The sequence below is a fragment of the Pinus tabuliformis genome, chromosome 2_1, assembly GCF_031772625.1.
Source record: "Pinus tabuliformis cultivar Carrire ecotype Pingquan chromosome 2_1, CPIR1, whole genome shotgun sequence".
In the NCBI taxonomy this organism is placed as follows: Eukaryota; Viridiplantae; Streptophyta; class Pinopsida; order Pinales; family Pinaceae; genus Pinus; species Pinus tabuliformis.
Window position 1 is genome coordinate 294,999,849 of NC_142299.1, and position 22,741 is coordinate 295,022,589.

Here is a 22,741-nt window from a genome sequence, read left to right on the forward strand (position 1 = left end):
TCAATAAAAAGACTTCATCGGATCTAATCCATGGATCTCGGCATTCCCACTAAAAGATTTCACTGAATTTCTTTCAGGTCAGTTAGTTTTGTATTAGTTCTATTTTTTTAACATTCATTTGTCTCTTACCTCACAACTTTTTAGCTTTGTTATTCTCTTCCATTACTAGCTTGCTTGAACCCAACATCCACTTTTCTCTACGATTTAGCCTATCACTGGCCACATTACCCCTCTATCGATGCTCCTGCAGATCAAGATCTTATGCTGTTCACGGTATCTAAAAGTACAGGTCATGCAGGAAGTCAGATTGGGTAAGTAATGTTGATTCTTTTACAATTATATGCAATTTGCTGTGCTACCTCTTCTTTCTCACTTTAAATTGAATGTTGGCAGACCTTGTACTCTGTTTCTCTGGGTCTGTATGTGTATGCTTGTTTTTGTGTGCATGTGTGTACTCAATGGCTTGGAGTTTGACTGGTACTTATGCATGTCATGTAAGGTATGTATATTTCAAATGGGTCTATCTGTCTGTTGAAGTAGAGACATCAATGAATGGTGGAACTGAGTTGATGTCTCTACTTTAAATGGTTGAAATGAAAATACTTGGCAAAATGGACTAATTACTCTTACTCTGGCCCTCTGTATCAATGCAACATTTGCAGGGCTAAAATGTGAAGGAAAGGAGGATGAAGATTGTGAGAAGTTATTGAAGAGCAATGGAATCATCACACACAGTGGGATGCATTTTGGTGCACCTCAAACTTATGTGAGGTTGAGTATTATTGACAGAAACCAGACCTTCAATCTTCCGCTTGACAGGCTCTCAACTATTCATGGATGATTAGTTGAATCGCTCAATCATTGATGCGAGATCAACTATATTCCTTTTCAATGTTTACAACTACAAATATAGTAGTATCTTTAACTAGAAGGCCGAGCGACCATGGCAGGATGATACAAGGCTTTACAAAAGTTTATCCACCAATTCTACAAGCAAATTCCCAAATCAGTGTTCTTTTCTCGGTTCTGTTCCAAATAATCTTTATATGTATGTGCACCACCTGCTCATAAAAAATCATTCTCAAGGTCGTGGAGGGCCTTCCTCCTCTTTGTTGAACAAAGAATTAATGTCACTCACTATAGCAATTGAACTTGAAACCACTGCCAGAAAAATCATGAACAATGCAATAAATATGTCCTTCCTGGTTGAGATTCCATGGGTGTCTCTGCAATTAAAAAATAATTGAGGTTAGAAGTTACATACAAGCAAGGTGAAAGATGAAACCAGAAATGAAAAACAACTTTTTTTCTACCTGAGAGCAACGGGAGCTGGGAAGATGAACCCAATACAAACTGCTGCTGTGGCCACTTTGAATTGAAATGCATCCCAGATACTTGGTATGAATGATGCCCCAAGGAAAAAGATTCCAATTAACCCAGCAATGATCAAAATGAACCTCTTATTATCCAAAACAAGATGCTTTTTCGCTGGAAAGACAAGCCCATCAAGATTAAGTCCCAGGGCAAAAAAATTGAGAGGAAAGACCAGCATCAGATGTACAACATAGGTCACACGAACAATGTCATTCAGCACAACACTGTAGGGAACTCCCAAGTTGGTGTCAAAATTGGCCAGGACATCATCCATGGTCTGGTCTCCAAATAGAAAAAAGCCAAAAAAGCTTGTACTTATGTATACAATTGAGCACGATGCCAATGATGTGCCAACAATGGGCTGCATTTCTAAAGGGTCCTCAAGTTCATTGTATATGGAATGAACTGCATGGCGCAAAGACATCACAATTCATTATAACATAATTTTAAATGCAAATTCAACTAATGAACTCTAAGATACTACACTGCAGGACCAGAGATGGAGGAAAATAATCCATACCATTGTAATGACAGATGTAAGCAGTCACAATAACTGGTACCACAGTGAAAAGCTTCAAGAACAAAGTAAAATCCACAATATCTGGTAACAATCTTGGTGCTTTGACGGTGCCACTGAACAACTTTACAATCACAATACCAGCCGTAATCACAACAAATACAACAGCAAGTGCAACTGATAATGCAGAAGTGAATTTCAAAGAATCTGCAAATTCATGGAAATGAACACATCAATATAGGCATGAAGATTTGAACATCACAACTCCTAAGGAATAACCCATGATCCACATCCTTGAATGTATATGCCATATGCCATTTCTAACAGGGAAACATGAAAAGTCAGACAAATCGTTAAGCAGATGCCATCAGTATGTGACATTCCCAAGATATGTTGAATCCCCTCATATAATTACAACAGTTTCTAGACATTTAAATCCCTGAAAAGGCCCAAATGAAATATGATATATCTGAAAATCAGTGCTAAAAAATGCTTATCAGGATGAGCAAAGCAGACTTACCCACTCTCTTGAAAGACACCAACGGAGCTAAAATAAGGACTATGGTGAGAACTAGGATCGGAACACGTCCATTCCACCAATGAAATCCAAACCATTCTTCAAGTATACCTGCATGATGCATGCCATTTGATGATGTTCCAGATAGCACATCGCCTGCCCAAATCAAGAAAACACCTCCATCAGACATAGAGATTTCTAATTCAAAACCATATATAAGATAGGAATCATGCCCAAAGTAATATAAAAGTGGCACCAGATAATTGACCATTCAAACAAAAATGAAAGGAATCTAAGAAAAAATAGACTAATAAAGCATGTCAAGTCATGTATGCTTCATAAAAAACTTCAACTTTGTTAAACAGAAACAAGTTGTTAGTGTTTCACCTTGCTAAACTGCTCACAATGCAAAAATTGGGTTGAAGTTTCAATTCAAGCAGTACTTTTAAAATACTCTAGTTGTAACATACATGCTTAAATATTTCCACACGATAAACTATTTGTCCTTGGATATTACCCTCAAAACTGGGCTAATTCAGCCTCTGACCTAAAATGCATAACCTACAATGTTTAGATTGAATTACTTTTCAATTCATCTTATCTTGATTCCTTTCTAACAGAAGCCTGTAAAAAAAATATCAACGGACTGCTTCTAAATCAATGATTGCAAATAGTTAAACTCTTCACAAGGTACGAGGGTCTCCCTCGATCTCCAACATATTAAACACGATGCAATTATGATCTAGAGTCAGATGAACAGAAACCCACTCAAGTTCAAACATTGGATTCAGTGATTAAAAGAAAGGGACTATCACATATTTACCAAGATTCAACTTGGGAAATATCACTGAATAAAGGCAGTGATAAACTGGTAATTCACCTTATGTTGCATCCCTTTCCATAATCTTCCAACAAATTGGTCTCCTCAAACAGAAAATACTGATTATGATCGGTTGTTCTAACAACAAAGGGAATGATATTTTTTCAAAAGACATCAGAAGTAGGAAACAAATAACAGAGGAGAAATAAATAATTTGTTCCGAGTACATGATTTTGTAATCAAATAAAAAGACTTTTTCAACTCACAAGGACTGAGAGATGACTCGATTTCAGAACTTTATCCAGATCTTTAGCATTCAAAATGCAACCAAACAAAAAGTACCTTAGTTTTTGTACTTGATACCTTGAACATCACTAAAAAATTATCTCCTACTCTGCCAAGTTTTAGCCTTTAGGCGGGTATCCAAATTCTGTGGTAAGACTTTTGCCTGGAAAGGAAGTTGATCATTTCTCATCTTAGTCAATCCTCAGAACCATTTTGCTGCTTTGCTTGTGCCAAACAGGACATTACAGTCTGCACATTTATCACAAAACTAACATAATCAATAACATGAATACATCTGAAATAAAAAGGGGTTATATACTCTAACATGTAGCAATGTTGTTAAAACTGAAAAAATAAATAAATAAAAGCTGTCCAGAGACAGAGCAAGTTACCTGATGACCCTGATTGATCTTTTGAAACAACAATAATAGCATCCATAATGCGCTCCTCTACTTTTGTCATACAAATTAAAAAATCAAAACCCTGAATACCCTTCCTGTTGTGAAGCAGAAACATCAAAACTTCCCACTTCAAAACCCCATAGCTTGCACACTGCCTTCAAAGCCTTAATCTATACTGAACGAAGCCATTAGTGGAAAATGCTTTATGCTAAATAAGATGTAACTAATCTATGACCAGAATATGAAGAGAAAAATTGACAGATTCAGTATCTGTCGAATACAAGTGCCTATCTATCTGGTGAAACAACAATAGTAGCATCCATAATGCCCATCTTTTCTCTTGTCATACAAAATAAAATATCAAAACCCTAATTACTCTTATTATTGTGAAGCAGAAATATCAAAACTTCCCACTTCAAAAACCCAAAGCTTGCAGTCTGTTTTCAAAGCCATAATTTATATTGGAGGGAATGACCAATGTCTTTTTATTTGCATTTTTGTTATAAACTAAAAGAACTACTAGTACCCTTTTATCCACAATTTCTCTATACAAGGAGCATAGATTTAAATTTCCCAAAACAATAACCTGTTACAATTTTACAAAATGTTAAAAGACACAACAGCATGAATACAGGATATGCCAGCTTCCTTTTAAAAGCTTTGCACATGAAATGGAGCTCGAAATCCGATCTGCATAATCTTATGTAACGTGACCATGATCTTGCAACTGATGCATGAACTCCCTCTCCTGGGTAACAAATCTAGCTAGAGCAAACTTCCCAGAACTTTTATAGGAATCTATCACTGCCTTGAATGTGAATTCGTTTGGCTGAAAACCCTTCTATTTCATTTTGTAAAACATTCTCCTAACACCGTCTACCAATCCTAGCTTCCCATAGCTAATTATCATACTTGCATAAGTAATTGTATCTGGTTCAAGACCTTTGGCGTGCATGATCATGAACATCTTGTAAGCTTCATTAATCCTCCCAGCACTACCAAGTGCATATATAACAGCATTGTAAGAAGACACATCAAAATCCAACCCAGAAGCTCTCAGTTCATCACAAGCTTCCAAAGCTTCATCATGCATCCCCACTGCAGAAAAGATTGTCATTCTCAAGGCCTGAATACCATGTGGAAGCCCACTTTTACGTGCAACATCGAGTTGCTCTACTGCCTCTCTTGGAATGCCTCCTCTCTTCAGAAGAATGCCCAGTGTTTTGTATGTATTCTCATTGGGTGAAGCCTTTAGTTTTAACATTTGATGAAAAACTTCAGCAGCCTCTCTCAATCTTCCATCTGCAATGAACAGGCTAATGACACTATTAAAAGAAAGAACGTTAGTAAGAAATACCGATTCTAACATTTCCTTTGCAATTTCAGTGGCTTCATTAAGCCTTCCATTCTTTTTGTATAAGGACAACATCATGGAAAAAGAAAATTCATTTGCCTGCTACTTTCCCTTCAAGACTTTGAACGGTTCTTGTGCTTCAGTCACCATATCAGTGCGAGCATAAAGGTCAAGCATATAGCCTTATAAAAAGGCATCTGGCTCAACACCCAATTCCTGTATGCATTTGTACGTTTCTTGTCCTTCCTTCAAAATACCACGTTTACTATAAACCTTAATCAAAGAACTATACACCATAGAGTTCCCTGCAAAACCAGCATTTTGCATTATTTGAAAGTAACTTACAGCTTCTTCCACACATCCAGCTTCAGCAAATGAATTTATCAAGGCACCATAAACAAAAACATCTGGCTCCACACCTGCTTTAACCATCTTTTCAAACGTCTTCTCTGCCTCTGCAGCTCAACCCAATCTTCCATAGGCGGAAATAACAGCACAAAATGATGAACAGCTAGGCACAAACCCTGCTCCCTGCGTTTTGGTAATAAAGTGTTTTGATTCATCTAGAAGTCCTGAACTTGCAAATGTCTGAATGACAGAAGCATATGTACATCTGTCCGGCAAAACCCCTTGAACTTCCATTCTTTCAAACAACTTCAGAACCTTGTCATGGACTTTTGCAATCCCATAGGCCTTAATCATGACATTAAATTCTAATACAGTTTGACCCTCGCCTCTTTCTTGACTGCACTTAAACACCTTTTCAGCTTCTAACCAATAACCTTGTTCCCCATATGCATCAATATTGGCAGCATAGCATTCACAGCTCATTCCTCCAGCAAGATGGAACCTTTCAAACCATGCCCATGCTTTCTCAAGCATCCCCAGATCTATATACATCCTAATAACAGCTGATTCGGAGTACTCATCCACATGAATGCCCAATCCATCCATCTCCCTGACAACAGCTTCTACTTCACTGACCATGTGTTTAATACAAAATGCATATAAAATAGTTCGACAACCCACAGTATCAGGAACGAGTCCTGCTTCCTTCATCTTTGTGAAGTAACAAAATGCTTTATCAATATTGTCATTTTGAGCATGTAATGCTATAAGAGTGTTATACGTCCTTGTGTCAGGCAAGCAATGAAGCTCTTCCATTTTCACCATAAGGGCATCTGCTTCGTCAAGATATCCATAAGATCCACAGATGTGAATCATGGTATTGAATGTTACAACATTTGGGCCTATTCCTTCTTTTAACATCTCAGAAAATAACTTGGAAGCTTCTTTTAGGCGGCCTGCCTTCCCATAAGTATCAATTAATGTATTATACATGTAAGAACTGCGTGGCCTCTGAACTTGATCATTCTCTCTGCAAGGATCCATGCACTTATCATCTAATAACCCTTTAATGAGCACTCCTTCAGGAAAATTATTTGGAGAGCAGTCCCTTTTACCCAGTGGGTCCTCAAAATGATTTTTTACTTCACACCGACGACTAATATAGAAGAAATCCTTCGGTTGTTGTCGATCAGGCTCTGATTTAGATGAACAAACATTTGTAGTATTTCCTAGAAAGATTTTCCCAGAAGACCAGTCCCTGAAGAACTGTTCAGCTTTCTCAAATTCCCTTGCCTTCTTCAAAATATGGACTACCGTGTTCACGATGACCTCATCTGGCCAGAGACCTTGTGATATCATGCGATCCAGCCAGAGAAGAGCCTCTTCTTTGAGACCAGCTTTCCCATACACATCTATAAGAGTACCATAGGTAGTGGCGGTAGGCAAGACCTTGTCTTTAACCATTTCTTCCCAAAAAAATTTCAGTTGATCCCATTTCTGTGCTCTTCCTAGAATTCTAAGCAGGATATTATAGTGAATTACATTAACTTCATAGCACTCTTTCTTCTAAAACCACTTAAAAATCTGAACTGCTCTTTCCCAGTGCCACTGCTCTTTTAGGATAGTGCTCTTTTGCACTGAGGTTTGCTTCCCAAGGTTCAAGCGCTTCGTCAATGTTCTCTGTAGAATCCAAAGCTTGCAAAATGGCTGGGATACACCCACCATACGATTTGTGTGAGCCTTTTCTTTTAGTTTCCATTTTCTTTGTTACATTTCTGCACCCTGAACTTGACCTTACTAGTGTGCTCTTGTGAGACTGTTTTGGTGGATAACGATGGCCTTCAGTATTTCTCTCTTTGTTAAAATTTTCTCTTACGCAGTTAAGACCTTCAACTTGCAAAATCGTTTCTTTGATATTTTTCTTATCCTGCAGACTTCCCACAGAGGTTGGCATATCTTTTCCTCCTTCCAATTTTTTGTCTATTTTCACCAAATTCTGCACCATATGCATGCCAATGGCACCTGCATAACTTCTGCTGCCATTTTTTCTCGCATTATAAATCCTTGGTTCCGATTTTCTCCCCCGACTTAACTCTCCTAGAACACCACATTCTGTCCTATTATTCATCAAATTTTGCTGGTGGAACTCACTACTAACAGTTGCCCTCCTCTCTTCATTCCCCCTTTCTAAAATCCCACCTTGTAGTCCATTCATGTTCTTGAGACTTTCAAAAACCCTTCCTTCTGCCTCAAACCACTGTAAATTATGCAATAAACAATGTTTGAGCAAATCAACATCTTTCTCCAAAACACGCCCTTGCAAAACTCTGCCTTCTATTCCAGTCTTACTTTGAAACCTTTCAATAACACTCCCCTTGTCTCTAGAGACCTCCATACAGACATCAAAATTCCTACTTCCAGATTCCATCCTGTTGGTGAACCCTTTACGAGCCCTAATTTCATCCACTGCCCTCTTAAATCCTTGCAAAACCTTACTTTTGTCTTCAGTCCTGCCCTCGAACCATTTCCCAACCCTGCCCACCACATCGGAACAGCACTTAAACCCCTGCAAAGCCCTTCCCTCCACCCCAAACTGTGCCGTGTCACTCTTCGAATCATCTGTGGTTCCTAATCCATCCTTATGTCGAACACCATCTGTTTGGGTTTCTGAAAGATTACTAAATTCCTCATATAACAAATCCTGGTTTTCGTCTAGTTGGCCTGACACTAAGCACTCATTACTTCTATTCTCCATGACTTCTTTGTTTGAGGGTTTGCCACCATGATTCTGAAATGGATATGCGTCATTTTTGATGGAAGAGGAACGTAATCTCATGAGTTTGTACTCAGAATGAAATGTTGACGCCCCTTTACAACTGTCACAAGAAATAAAAAATGATCTGGGAGTTACAGTACCTGGAGAAACATGTACAGATTGAAAATGTTGCTTGTATTTCTGTTTCTTCTTAGCCCTCCTGGGATGTGTATTGCAATAAGGATAAAGATAAACATATCCCGTGTTTAGGGCCGAAGAAGAAGGGATATCCACTAATGACTGTGCTAGCATTTCTTCTGTTTGATAGGCAAAGGCAAAACATGAATGAAATAATAACAGATTACGGAGATTCGTAACAAGGAAACCTTCTGCGCGGCCTGAATCGCATCCCTGCGGGATGAGGTTGTAGTGCCGTGAAGTTGATTGGCAGCGCGTAGGGCTCTAAAAAATGATCTTCAGTGAACTAGGACTTACAGCTCTGCCGCATTGACACAAAACCAGAGTTTATGATATTAACACGATTTCTCACACTTCGGGAAGACTTGGTTGATAGCAGGACGCACGCCACCTCTCAATTCGCGCGGAACTAGTGCTTGAAGATTTATATGGGCGTTCTCCCTCGCAGTGGCCAAGAAATCGCAGTAGCAGTGGCCAAGAAATCGCAGTAAAATGCATAACGAAAGTGTTCAGGTAGGGAATGACAGGGTTAGTGGGACGCATGTAGCACTAGAGACCGGTTCAGCTGCTCGGATGAAACTATTCGATCCGATGCCAAATGAAACACCCAAACCGTTTGGGCAACCCTTTTGAATCAACAATCAACGGCTGAAATTGTTGCAATCGTCTAACATATAATCGTGTGGCTTACAAGATGACAGGTAGACAGAGAGGGGAGTTGATTTCAGAGGGAAACGCCTTACGGCGTAATTAGTTAAAGACACATTATTGGAACAAAGTCTTCCTTACACGCGTTGCTGTCTCTCGAAGAGTAGACCTGGTAAACGTCCCCACAGAGCTTGGAATTTTATACTCGTACAAAATAAGGGCTAGGTTCTCCTTCCCTCGTCCATTGGATTTCAAGAATGACGTTTTAGATGCCCACGAGAAAGGCTTTGAAACTAATCCATTGGAACACAGAAAGGCAAAGCCGACGGTCTTGCACTATTCGCATAAAAGGATAGAGGGGATCGATGATGGGAAGTGTTCAATGTCTTTGTTTCGCCATAATTGTGAAGCGCCGTGACTATGCACGTGCCAACATCGTGCTCGAAGCACCTGTTAAATTTGACTCTTTTTGAAATTCTAATGTTATTATTTTATTTTTTTAAACAGAATGTTGATAAATTTAAGAAAAAATTAGTTATATTTCAGGAGTGATTTCTCTGTAATCATTGACCATCAAATTCCATTCTTGCATTTAGTTGTCAGTTAACTTCTATTTCTCTCCTGTTGCTGGCTTCCTTAATATCGCCACCGCCGCCCTCAAAAGCTCCACTACCTTGTAATTCCAGTGCTTGCCTATCAGCTCCGCTTCGCAGAATCGAACATGCTTCTCTTCTCTGCCACCCATTTGACATACAGAAGAGCGATAATGGCTGAGGCCTTCGGATCAGAGTCTTTCCAGAGTTTGTTACAAAGCTGATCGAAAAGAGGAGGCTTAACGTTGATGAAGGCGGGCGTCCTGAGGGCAGGCTCTGCCATACTCCTGAACTGCAGAAAGATTACGAGAAGTTGGTGAAACCAAGAGGTCATTGCTGGAAACCGACGCTGGAGTGTATCAGGGAAAAGGAGAACAACGTCGGCCACAAGATATTCACGAAAATTAATAGATAGTGACTGATTACTAGTTCTTGAATCGAGAGTATTTTATTGACGATTGTGTAAATTAACTCAACAGAGTTAGGAAAATATTTGGTGTTCAATATTATACAATGCTTCCTTATACAGTTTTCTTTTCTCCCAATAACCATGATAAACATTTATTGTAAACGAATAGACGCGCGACATTGTCCTGCTCCATTTCAATTGGTAGATTAGTAGATCTTACCTAGTATGTCCTAACAAAAAATTTCAAAATCAATTTATTTAATGATACAGTCACGCGTTTGCTGTCATTCGTGAAAGACTTAGAACAACATGCAGCCACAACTTCTAACAAAAACTGTGAGACGTAAGTTTAGAGAACATCAAAATTGCCAAGCCTGAGGACAATTACAATGGTTATCTACTATGACAACAAACTACTTAACTATTACATATGTCTCTTCAATCCATGATCATCTAAATTTATACAAAAATTATATTGGTAATTGCCCCTTTAGATTCATAGAGTTATGGGGGTGTCATCCCTTCGAATTTAAATATGTTAAGGCAGTGTTGCAATGGTGGGCATTATAGGAGGTGCAGCAGGCGTTATAGAAGTTGGAAAAGGTGCGTGATTGAATAATTTATTTTTCTAACGGAAGTAATTATCTCCTACACTCCCATTTAATTACTATTAATAATTTACCTGACTTAACATAACTTAAACATATTTTTTGTCTAAGTTTTAGTTAGGTTTACAATGACTCAAAAACATTGATATCAGCTCTTGGATTGGATTTCTTTTTTCCTTGTCTTCCGGTTCATGTATCCTGTGAATTGCTTCCTCTTTGTGTACTCTCTGAATTTCTTTATCTTTGTCTTTTTGTTGTAGGCTCCAAATTTCAGTTTCTTCATTTTTTTTAGTTGTTCCATTGTTTTATCTTTGTTTATCATAAAAATGTAGAAAATCATTTCAGGTTGTCCATGCATGTCCTATACTACTTCAAAAATCTGCTTGTATGTGGATCATTGCCACATGTCATCTTCCATAGCTTGCTCTTCATCATCAATCTTTTGATTATCAATTTGTTGCAACATAAGTCCATAATAAAATTTTATTTCTTCAAGACTCCAATACATGAAGATTCCATTGACATGGTCATTTTCTAAATCATGCATGTTGTCTTCAACATTCATTGTCACAACTTCTATGCATGTTGTCTTCAACATTCATTGTCACAACTTCTATGCAAACTTCATCAACACATGGAGTTTCAAGAGATGCTTCAAGGAATTTTAATTCTTCATCAAAATTTATTGCTTCTTCTTGGTTGTTGTTGACATCTGCACACTCAAAAATAATGTTTGACATCTGCACACTAAAAAATAATGTTAAGTTTATATGAAAAAACATCTTCAGAACCATATTGGTTATGTTCATTCTCCTCTACAGTGAGATCTTTCTCCTCTTATGCTTTCGTTTGGTTATGTTCATTCTCCTCTATAGTAAGATGTTTCTCCTCTTATGCTTTCGTCCATTCATGTGTTGTTGCATCATAAGATTCATTTTCCATCGTTGCATCATAAGATTCATTTTCCATTTATTTACTAATCTCTGCTAGTGCAAATAGGTTGTCTTCGACTTGGTTTCTAGACACAAGTGGGTTTTCTCTTGCCAAATAACAACATATCAATCAAATGTTTGTGTTGCATCATGTGCAACTACTCATCACTAGTTAATTGTTTTCCATCAGAGTTAACATCAACAGTTTCAATTCTTGGATCCAACAAATAACTTGCATCTTCATTGGTAGCATTATCTATGCCAAACTCAACTAATGCCGGTAACATATCATCATCATTGTCATCCACATTCAAGTGGGATTCAACAAATTCTTCATCTTCCTGTAGATTTGTTGATTTGTTGATCCTGTAGATATGCCTTCCTTTCCATCTTCAAACACTGCTACAACAAGTTGTACAACACTACTCAACTTGATTACTCCAATTTACACTAAAAATCTTTTCAATTATGTCCTAAGCCTCATTTGCTATATTTGCATCTGCAATGAGGGGAAGAATGTTGTCATTTACCCATTCATTTATGCATTTTAATATCAAGGCATTCTTTTGCCTTTTGACTTCCAACTCTTTCAAATAAACATAAAACAACTCTTATTGTTGCTTTGAATTTCTCAGCTTCTTGGTTTTTCCCATTTTAATCACCTTTTATACTTTACAATTTTCAATATAAACAGGATTGTAAAACCATAATTTTTTTTTGGTTCTTTCAGAATATGACTACGCATTTTCTTCAGGAAATGTTCACATATTTATACCCGGCCTTTTTTATTCAAGAATTCAAAATTTTCAAAAGTTGTAAACTTTAAACTTTATAAAATTAACCACAGCTAAACATTAGAGAGGAAAATACCAGATCAGAAAAGTCCACAATAATATTTAGAAGAATAGTATGATCCCTGATTCTTCCCTTATCAAATTCTCTCCAATACCAAATGTAGATATAGTAAAATGCCACGACATTTGAATGTAGAAATAACAACAACTATACAGTCTTTGGATAATATCGCCACTCAAATCTGACATATCTTTCAGATTTTTAATCTCCACTCAAGCATCGCCAAACAATCTTACAGTTACCTCTGAAAAATAATTTGAAAACAAATTTATTTCTTCTTCTTTGTGTCCTGAAATGACTTAAGTTTTAATCCTTTTCGCCCCTCTATAAGTGACCAGGCTCACTCATAAAAACCTGACTTCTCTGTTCACTGAACTGCAAATAGTTTTGAGCCCACAATGGGTCAAAGCTAAGCTTCAATGCCAAAACTCATTGGCATTTCTGGACGCTCTACACTGCAATTGCAAACCCTATGCCAAATGGCCTGAACCAATTCCTATATAGGCAACATGCAACAATACATTTGTGCTCAGTTGCTACACTTTTCTTCCAGGCCACAATCCTCGGCCAATTCACACGCAATTCATAACAGTTTTGCGACACAATGAGGAGTTTTCTTACAATGCTAAGACTCAGCGCTAACCACCACATCCATAGGAAGCTATCGTTAAGCACCACTCACCAGAACTGGAAAAGTGTTGGGAATTTATGAAAATTCCATAACAGACAGTCAAAAAAATGCTCTGTTTTAACACTCTGTTTTTAACACAGAAAACTCAGAAAACTGAAAATCGTTCGCTGGAAACGGTGTTGCAGCAACGCAGTTTGGTGTTGCAGCAATGCTGAAACTGGTGTTTCAGCAACACAAAAAAAATATTTTCTGAAAACTAAATTTCAACAGTGCACAACAAAAGAGAAGTTGTATTCATGTATAATACTTCCTCTAACAGAGGGATTTCTACAAGACTAATTTAAAGACAGTTCAAAACATAAAAAAAAAACTTCATGCTGTAAACAGAAATTACATTACTGTGTCTACATTGCTGTACATTACAGAAAACAAAATACTCTGTCTCCTCTGAAAAATCAACAGGCTGTTTTTCACTGCTGTGTCTGCACTTTGCATTGTTGTGTCTGCACTCCTGTGCATCTACAAAACACTCTGTTTTTGTTCAGAACGCTGCTGTAACACTCTGTTTCTTCCTTGAAAACATTTTACACTGCTGCTGTAAATTTCATTCATACATTCACGCTGCTGCGTACATAAAAAAAACTTCTGCACTGCTGTGCATTACAAAGAGAGCTCTGTCTCTGTTCAAAAAAAAATTTACACACACTGCTGTGTTTTCATTACATTTTTCAGATTCAACAAAAAACTGAACTTCACGTTTTTCCTTTTGCCGTAAAAACAAAACTGTACCTGTGAATTAAAATAAAATAAAATTAAAAATCCTACCTACATTTACCAACTACAGCAATAAATTACCATCATTCCGTGAGTGACCACCATTCCGTAATAAATTGTTGTGTAATGGCTGATTCAGGAAAAGACTGGAGCTGCGGCTGTTTAATGGCAGATTCATCAATGTAGAGGTATGGCTGTTGATTCATCAGTACAGGGGTATGGCAAAGGGCAGGCCCTGCAGTTGAAAATGATATTTCAACACTCCCCTTTAGTTTCAACTGCTGGGTTATCAGTCTTACCCAGACATTTCCTCAAAAATTCAAAACTTTTATGTCCCAAAGGCTTGGTTAGAATGTCTGCAACCTGCTCCTGAGTTTTGCAATGTACTAAGACAATTTCTCCATTATTTACCAACTCTCTGATATAATGAAACCTTGTGTCAATGTGTTTCGTTCTCTTATGAAACACAGAATTTTTGGATAATGCAATAGCAGAACTGTTGTCACAATAAATCACAGTTCCTTTTACCTGCTCTTGGCCTAAGCTCCTTAACATCCTTCTCATCCAAACTGCTTGACATGCTGCTGCTGTAGCTGCCACGTACTCTGCTTCTGCTGTAGACAATGCCACAATTGGTTGTTTCTTGGAAGCCCATGAAATGGCTCCTGAACTCATGTGAAAAACATAACCGGAAGTGCTTTTCTGATCATCTACACTTCCAGCCCAATCACTATCAGTGTATCCAACTAAATTTGAACATTCTGAAGTAGTATATAAAATTCCAAACCTTTTGGTACCTTTGACATACCTCAAAATTCTTTTTGCTACCTGCCAATGTGCTTCCTTTGGCCTCTCCATGAATCTGGAAATTAAACTAACAGCAAACATGATGTCAGTCCTAGTAGCTGTTAAATACATAAGGTTGCCAACAATACTCTTGTACAAACTAGGATCAAAATCCTTGCTGCTGTCCTCTCTGCTGAGTTTTAATCCCATTACTGTGGGAGTGATCGCTGCTTTGCATTCTTGCATGTTAAATATGCCCAACACTTGATTTACATATCTAGCTTGTGAGATAAAAATTCCTTTTTCATTTTGATCTACTTCTATGCCTAAGAAGTATCTCAAGAAACCCATGTCAGTCATTTCAAATTCCTCTTTCATGACTGATTTAAAATTCTCAATGAGCTGATCATCATTACCTGTGAAAATAACATCATCAACATATAAGACAACAATTAAAATTTTACCATCTTTTTCTTTGATGTAGACGGTGGGTTCTCCTTCACACTTGTCAAATTCATTATCCAATAGATAGGAATCTATCCTGTTGTACCATGCTCTTGGCGCTAGCTTCATCCCATAAAGAGCTTTCTTCAATTTGCACACTTTGTGCTCTTCACCTTTCTTCTCATAGCCTAGAGGTTTTTCAATGTAAACCTCTTCCACTAACACTCCATTTAGGAATGCTGACTTCACGTCCATTTGGTAAACTTTCCACTTGTTTTGAGCTGCTATGGACAACACTGCTCTCACGGTTTCCATTCTTGCAACCGGTGCAAAAGTCTCCTCATAATCTCTCCCATATTGTTGCTTGTACCCTTTGACAACCAGCCTTGCCTTATGTCTTTCTATTTTACCTTCAGCATTGCTCTTGGTCTTGTAAACCCATTTCACTCCAATGACTTCTTTGCCTTTTGGTAGCTCAACCAAATCCCATGTTTTGTTTCTCTCTATGGCATTCATCTCCTCATCCATAGCTTCTATCCATTTCTTATCTTTAATTGCATCTTTGAAATGAATAGGGTCTTCAACATGAAAATATAAAGCAAATAAAGAATTCATACCTTCATTTGCTGCTTCTTGTTCATAAATTTCATTTAGATTTATGAACTTCTTACCTCTTTCATTTGGTGTATAAGTGCTTGAAGAAGCACTTGAATTTCCTCCTTGTGGTGTGCTTGAAGAAGCACTTTCATTTCTTCTCAAGGGTGTCTCTTGTTGTCCTTGTGTTGGCGCTGCTGTTTGGGGATGCATTTCAGCCACTTCCTCATCATCTTCATCATGAGACAAACAGTTTTTAACATTCACTGTTTTCTCTATGCTTCCATCCCAAGCTTCCTCCTCAATGAATTGAACATCTCTGCTGACAAAAAATTTCTTGGTAGATGGGATATACAACCTATAAGCTTTGGATTCCTCACTGTATCTAATGAAGATACATTTCTCCCCTTTGCTGTCCAACTTCCTCCTTAGCTGATCTGGTATGTGTGCATAGGCCACACATCCAAAAACTTTCAAGTGGGTGACACCTTGCTTTCTCCCACTCCATGCTTCTTCTGGCACTTTGTTCAACACTGCTTTTGTAGGACACCTGTTTAAAATATACACTGCGAAATTTACAGCTTCAGCCCAATAATCATTTGGCAAATGCTTTTCCTTCAGCATGCTCCTCGCCATATCCATGATGGTCCTATTCTTCCTTTCAGCAACTCCATTTTGCTGTGGGGTGTACCTAGCTGTAAACTGTTTGTGAATTCCATTTTCTCTACAAAATCGTAGGAATTCCTTGGAGATATACTCACCTCCTCTGTCAGTTCTCAAAACTTTTATATGCAGCCCGCTTTGGTTCTCCACAAGTGCTTTGAAATTTCGAAATTTCTCAAACACTTCACTTTTGTTCTTAAGGAAATATACCCAAGTTTTTCTTGTAAAGTCATCAATAAATGTTAGGAAATATTGGCTGCCTGCTAATGATGGAGCTTGCATCGGTCCACATAAATCTGAGTGGATGATCTCTAAGGGTGCCTTTGCCCTTATGCTTTTACCTGATGGAAAACTTTCTCTATGTTGTTTCCCCAAAATGCAACCTTCACAAAGGCTGTCCGGTTTCTCTATCAATGGTAATCCTCTTACCATTCCTTTTCTTCTTAACAAGTTTAGACCTCCAAAATTGAGATGTCCAAATCTCAAGTGCCACAACGAATTTTCATCCTTTGGCATGCTTTGGAAAGCCTCTTGTGTCACTGCTACAATTTCTTCTTTATTTTTCAAATCTGCTCTTATTCTAAGAGGGAACATTATGTTCCTTGTCATCTTCACTTCAGCAATACATCGCTTGCTGGGTGCTCTGTCCATGATGGTGCATACATCATTCTCAAAGAAAACATTGTACCCCTTATGGATAAGCTGTCCAATACTCAAGAGGTTACACCTCATTCCAAGAACATAATAGACATCTGCTATGGTTTTCCTTTCTCCTTTCTTTGTAAATATTTTAACTTCTCCTTTTCCCATAACAGAGATTTTGCTATTAGTCCCAAGTGTGACTTGTGATTTCACACTTTGATCTAAAGCAGAAAACATGGCTAAGTTTCCTGTCATATGGTTACTACAACCGGAATCTAGAAACCATATATCTTCACTGTTTGTTTCAGCCATGTTACAAGCTAACAATACATTATCTTGGCTGATATTTTCTCTAGTAATATTTGCATTAGATCTATTGTTCATATCATGCTGTTTCTTCTTACATTCACTGGCATAGTGCCCATATTTTTTACAATAGTAACATTGGACATTGGATTTTTCATACCTTTGTCCTTGAGCATGATGTTGTCCACTTTGTTGGCTGCTGCCATGGCCTTGGTTCTGATTTGGATTGCTGCCTCTTCCTTGAGCATTTACTGGGCTGTTCCTTCCACCTCTGTTTTGACTTCTGCCTCTTCCTCTCTTGTTTCCTCTGCCTTGACCTCTTCCTCTTCCAAAAGACATCTGGGTCTTAAAGGCTTGCTCTAGAGATGAGTTTTCATTTCTACTAAACCTCTGCTCATGTGTTATGAGTGATGCATGTAGCTCATCAACTGAAAATTTTGAGAGATCCTTTGTCTCTTCTATGGTGGTGACAATCACATCAAACTTCGAGGGTAGGACCCTCAACAGTTTCTCCACAATCCTCCTTTCTTCAAGGGTTTCTCCATGAGTTCTCATCTGTGTGACCAGACTAATCACATGTGTGAAGAATGAGTCAATATTGTCTAACTCCTTCATGCTCAAATTCTCAAAATCTCTCCTCAGCAATTGTAGTTTTGCTGTCTTCACTTTCTCCATGCCTTGATAGGCTGTTTTGAGGGTTTTCCATGCTTCATTGGATGTCTTAGCTGCTGCTATCCTTGGAAACACACTCTGGTCCACTGCTTGATACAACAATACAATGGCTTTTGCATCCTTCTTCCTATTGCTCTTCAGCAGATCTCTCTCTGCTTGAGTTAGGCTCTTAAATTGATTTTCATCTGTTGGTTCTTCAAACCCATTTTCAACTAATTCCCATAAATCTTGAGAGATAAACACGGATCTCATGGTCATGGCCCAATAGTCATAGTTTTTTCCATTAAACTGTGGGAGATGGGTGTTAAACATACCCATACTAGTGCTGGTGCTAGCCATTCTTTCAATACTTGACTGTGTAAAAAAAATTCACTGACTGTCTTCACTCTGCTGGTGAAGCTGCTACAGCAATAAACCCTTCCTTCAGCTTCTTTGACACTTCAAAGAGCCTGGACTAGCTCTGATACCATGTTGGGAATTTATGAAAATTCCATAACAGACAATAAAAAAAATGCTCTGTTTTAACACTCTGTTTTTAACACAGTAAACTCAGAAAACTGAAAATCGTTTGCTGGAAACGGTGTTGCAGCAACGCAGTTTGGTGTTGCAGCAACGCTGAAACTGGTGTTTCAGCAACACAAAAAAAATATTTTCTGAAAACTGAATTTCAACAGTGCACAGCAAAAGAGAAGTTGTATTCATGTATAATACTTCCTCTAACAGAGGGATTTCTACAAGACTACTTTAAAGACAGTTCAAAACTTAAAAAAAAAACCTCATGCTGTAAACAGAAATTACATTACTATGTCTGCACTGTTGTACATTACAGAAAACAAAATACTCTGTCTCCTCTGAAAAATCAACAGGCTGTTTTTCACTGCTGTGTCTGCACTTCTGTGCATCTACAAAACACTCTTCTTTTGTTTAGAACGCTGCTGTAACACTCTATTTCTTCATTGAAAACATTTTACACTGCTGCTGTAAATTTCATTCATACATTCACGTTGCTGCGTACATAAAAAAAACTTCTGCACTGCTGTGCATTACAAAGAGAGCTCTGTCTCTGTTCAAAAAAAAAATTACACACACTGTTGTGTTTTCATTACATTTTTCAGATTCAACAAAAAACTAGACTTCATGTTTTTCCTTTTGCCATAAAAACAAAACTGTACCTGTGAATTAAAATAAAATAAAATTAAAAATCCTACCTACATTTACCAACTACAGCAATAAATTACCATCATTCCGTGAGTGACCACCATTTCGTAATAAATTGTTGTGTAATGGCTGATTCAGGAAAAGACTGGAGCTGCAGCTGTTTAATGGCAGATTCATCAATGTAGAGGTATGGCTGTTGATTCATCAGTACAGGGGTATGGCAAAGGACAGGCCCTGTAGTTGAAAATAATATTTCAACAAAAAGCAAACACCCACAACTCATGCTCTAAGAGCTGAGTTGATCTCAGAAGTGTCCATTCCATGTGATCAAACAAAATACCATCCTGTTATTAAAAAAAAAACCTACCGATATTAAAATCCTAGGTTCACTCATAGCTTTAATAGAGGGTATCAACATGCACTTAATGATACGAGAGTGGTTGTGGAGGCTCGTTAATGAGAGCTGGTTGATCTGCGAGGGAATTTGTGGACCCGAGAGTGGTCAACTGTGGCAGCGTTCCTGGTCACTTGGCATTGTGACCAAAGTGGCAGATTGGCTGCAGATTCTCGTTTTTAAATCTGAAATGGGAGGCTAGATAACTTGGATCGAACTTGTGTGAATTGGTCGAATTTATTGGAGTTGAGATCTGCTAGAGGCGATTGGTGAACAACAATGGGCCTGTTTGTTGTATGCAGTGGAATTGCCAATCTGAGTCGATCGCTAGTGGAGGTGGGGCCTGCGGTGTGTAGGTTCAGGTCGTTGGCGTGTGGAGGTCGGATCGTTGTTGTTGAAGGCAATGGGTGTGTGTTTCGTTCGACCTGTTTGTGTGCCGGTGTGTGAGCATCGTGGGTTCAGATCACCGAATCCAGGTGTAAAGGCTACAACAGGAATTTGGTTCCTCGACGCTGACGTGCGTGTCATCGTGAAGATCGTGGAGGCAGTCGCAGATTGGACTGGCGTGCTATTAATCGGAGGAGAGAGACAGAGTAAAGTGCCTTGCTCCTGCTCCTGCGTAATCTGTTGGGATGTGTAGATCGGACGATATATCTGTCACTGTGAAGGCACGAGGTTCATGAGGGAGATCTTGCATATTTAGATCTATTTGCAATCACTATTACACCAAGGGTATTTTTGAGACATTTTTTTAAAACGAAAGAAATTTTTTGTCTCAAATACTCATTTTTTATTTTAGTTATTTTACATTAAAAATTAATATCAATAGACTTGTTTTAAATATAAACTTTAAGACAAAAACACGTTGAGACAAAAATATTTTAAGACAAAACTTTATATTTAAGACAAAAATAGTTTAAGACAAAAGTAGTTTGAGACAAAAATATTTTAAGACAAAACTTTATATTTAAGACAAAAATAATTTAAGACGAAAATATTTTGAGACAAAACTTTATATTTAAGACAAAAGTAGTTTGAGACAAAAATTTAAAGACAAAACTTTATATTTAAGACAAAAATAGTTTAAGACAAAATTATTTTAAGACAAAAACAATTTAAGACAAAATTATTTTAAGACAAAACTTTATATTTAAGACAAAAGCATTTTGAGACAAAAATATTTTAAGACAAAACTTTATATTTAATACAATGACCACTTTAGATCAAACCTATGTTTAATACGATATTTCACTTCGAATGAAAATGGAGGGCAGCGTGATTTTCGATAGAGGAGTATTGCTGGCTAGAGTCCATGGAACCCTAGCTGCATTTCGGCGCCTGCGCCCTTGCTACTCTGCGGCCCGAGGCTTTGGGCCCTCTGCCCTCTTCCTCTGTGTTCCCCTTTGTCTTTCTGCGGATTCCGAGCGCTCAGCCTCTACTGGGTAGGACGTTTAAGCCGGGCCCGCCCTCATGGAGGCCCCAACCTCGCCCCAGGCAGGCCCGCCTTCAGTTGTCGAAGCTTTCTCTCGGCTCTTGGCTGGCTTGCCGCAGAAGAAGAAGAGCGAAGCTACCAAGTTTGTCAAGAGGCTGGATGACATTCCTGAAATCTCCCTGCCGCTAGAGACCCCGATTCAAGTTGCCCTCTCCTTAGCTGAGCGAGCTCTCGTGGGCCAATTCACAGGTCTTTGGCCTTCTCCTAAGACCACGGAGTCCTGGGTAAACAGGAATTGGGCTCCTCTGATCAAGGGCAGCGTCACTTCATACTTCTTAGGAAGAGGGTTTTTCCTCTTCGAATTCTCCTCAAAGGAAGATAAGGATCTGATATTTCAGAATGGCCCCTATTTCATGGGCCCCCAGGGTTTGTACCTCAACAGATGGATGCCAATTTCGACCCTACAGTGGATGTCCCCTCAGCTGTCCCTGTTTGGGTCAGACTCCCTAATCTCCCAGTCCATTGCTGGAACTGGGATTTGTTGAAACACATCGGAAACGCCCTTGGGAAATTCATAGATAGGGCAAACAACAAAGATCAATATGACTGTGCTCGTATCTGCGTAGAAGTAGACCTAGGGGTGGGTCTCCCGGAAGCCATCAAAATCAAGGTAGGAAACTGGATTCATTTGCAGAAGCTAGATTATGAGCGGTTTCCTTTCAAATGCCGAAAATGTCATGTCTACGGCCACTTCGCCAGAGGATGCCCAACCAATGAGGAACCAGATAAGGGGAAAGAAGAAGGTTGGAACCAGGTCAAGCGCACCAGGAAAACTCAAAAGCAGGTCGGTCCAATCGGAAAAGGTACTCATGCCCCCCCTCAGCAACCCCCGCCCAGAATGGTTCAAGAAAACAAATTCGCCTCTCTAAGCTTGCAAGTAGAGGAAACTCAGGAACCAGAAAATAAAAAATCACCCTCTAAAGGCACCCCCAAAGGTTTTGGAAATGGAGTTGAGCAAGCTGGAAATGGTGTTCCAACAATAGAGGTGATGGCTGAAAGTGGTGTTCCAGCAATGGCAATGGCTGGGAGCTCCAAAGGAAACACTGTTGAAGAAGAGGAATATGAGCATGAATTGGAGTGCTCGAAGGAAGAGGGGGAAATAGGAGAATCTCAAGCAATGATATGGAGATCCGCAAGAGGTCGGAAATCAGATCGGGAAAAAAGAGAGCAAGAAACTTTCAAGGATAAGCTTCAAGGCAGCCATCCAACCCTTGAGAAGGTACTAGCATCAAAAGAAAAGATGATGAGAAACCAACCCCAAGGCTCCAAATGAGCCAATCAGAAATTCAAATGATGAAGATAGTCTCCTGGAACTGTAGAGGTATGGGGAGTAGAATCAAAGAAGAAGCCATCAGAAGTTTAATAAGAACAGAAACTCCTGACATACTTCTCATCCAGGAGACCAAACTGGAAGACTCTGTCTTCCTTCAAGCAAGTAAGAAACTCTGGAACAAATGTGAGGCGAAAGAAATCTCAGCCCGAGGGGCTTCCGGAGGGTTGGGCTCTCTTTGGAACGCTACCAAATTCACATTCGTCTCTGAAACCCTCAATTCTCATTGGCTGCTCTTAAA

The 22,741-nt window shown here is 38.7% G+C and overlaps 1 protein-coding gene and 1 pseudogene across 1 annotated transcript; both read right to left on the reverse strand.

Moving 5' to 3' along the window:
• Window positions 1-1,081: 1,081 nt before the first annotated feature.
• Window positions 1,082-2,598, reverse strand: LOC149199961 (amino acid transporter AVT6A-like). Its single transcript, XM_089400788.1, has 4 exons — window positions 2,412-2,598; window positions 1,895-2,098; window positions 1,314-1,779; window positions 1,082-1,226 (listed from the first exon to the last, which is right to left on the reverse strand). The coding sequence occupies exons 1-4, from the start codon at window positions 2,596-2,598 to the stop codon at window positions 1,082-1,084; spliced, it is 1,002 nt and encodes a 333-aa protein (XP_089256914.1).
• Window positions 2,599-4,454: 1,856 nt separating this feature from the next.
• LOC149199962 (pentatricopeptide repeat-containing protein At1g73710 pseudogene) lies at window positions 4,455-8,683 on the reverse strand (annotated as a pseudogene).
• Window positions 8,684-22,741: the final 14,058 nt, after the last annotated feature.

Coding starts and splice junctions, on each gene's coding strand:
- LOC149199961 (XM_089400788.1), bottom strand. CDS start 2,598: ATGTCTGATGGAGGTGTTTTCTTGATTTGGGCAGGCGATGTGCTATCT. Junction 1,780..1,894: donor TTACATCTGTCATTACAATG/GTATGGATTATT, acceptor TGCGCCATGCAG/TTCATTCCATATACAATGAA. Junction 1,227..1,313: donor CCAGCTCCCGTTGCTCTCAG/GTAGAAAAAAAG, acceptor TTTTAATTGCAG/AGACACCCATGGAATCTCAA.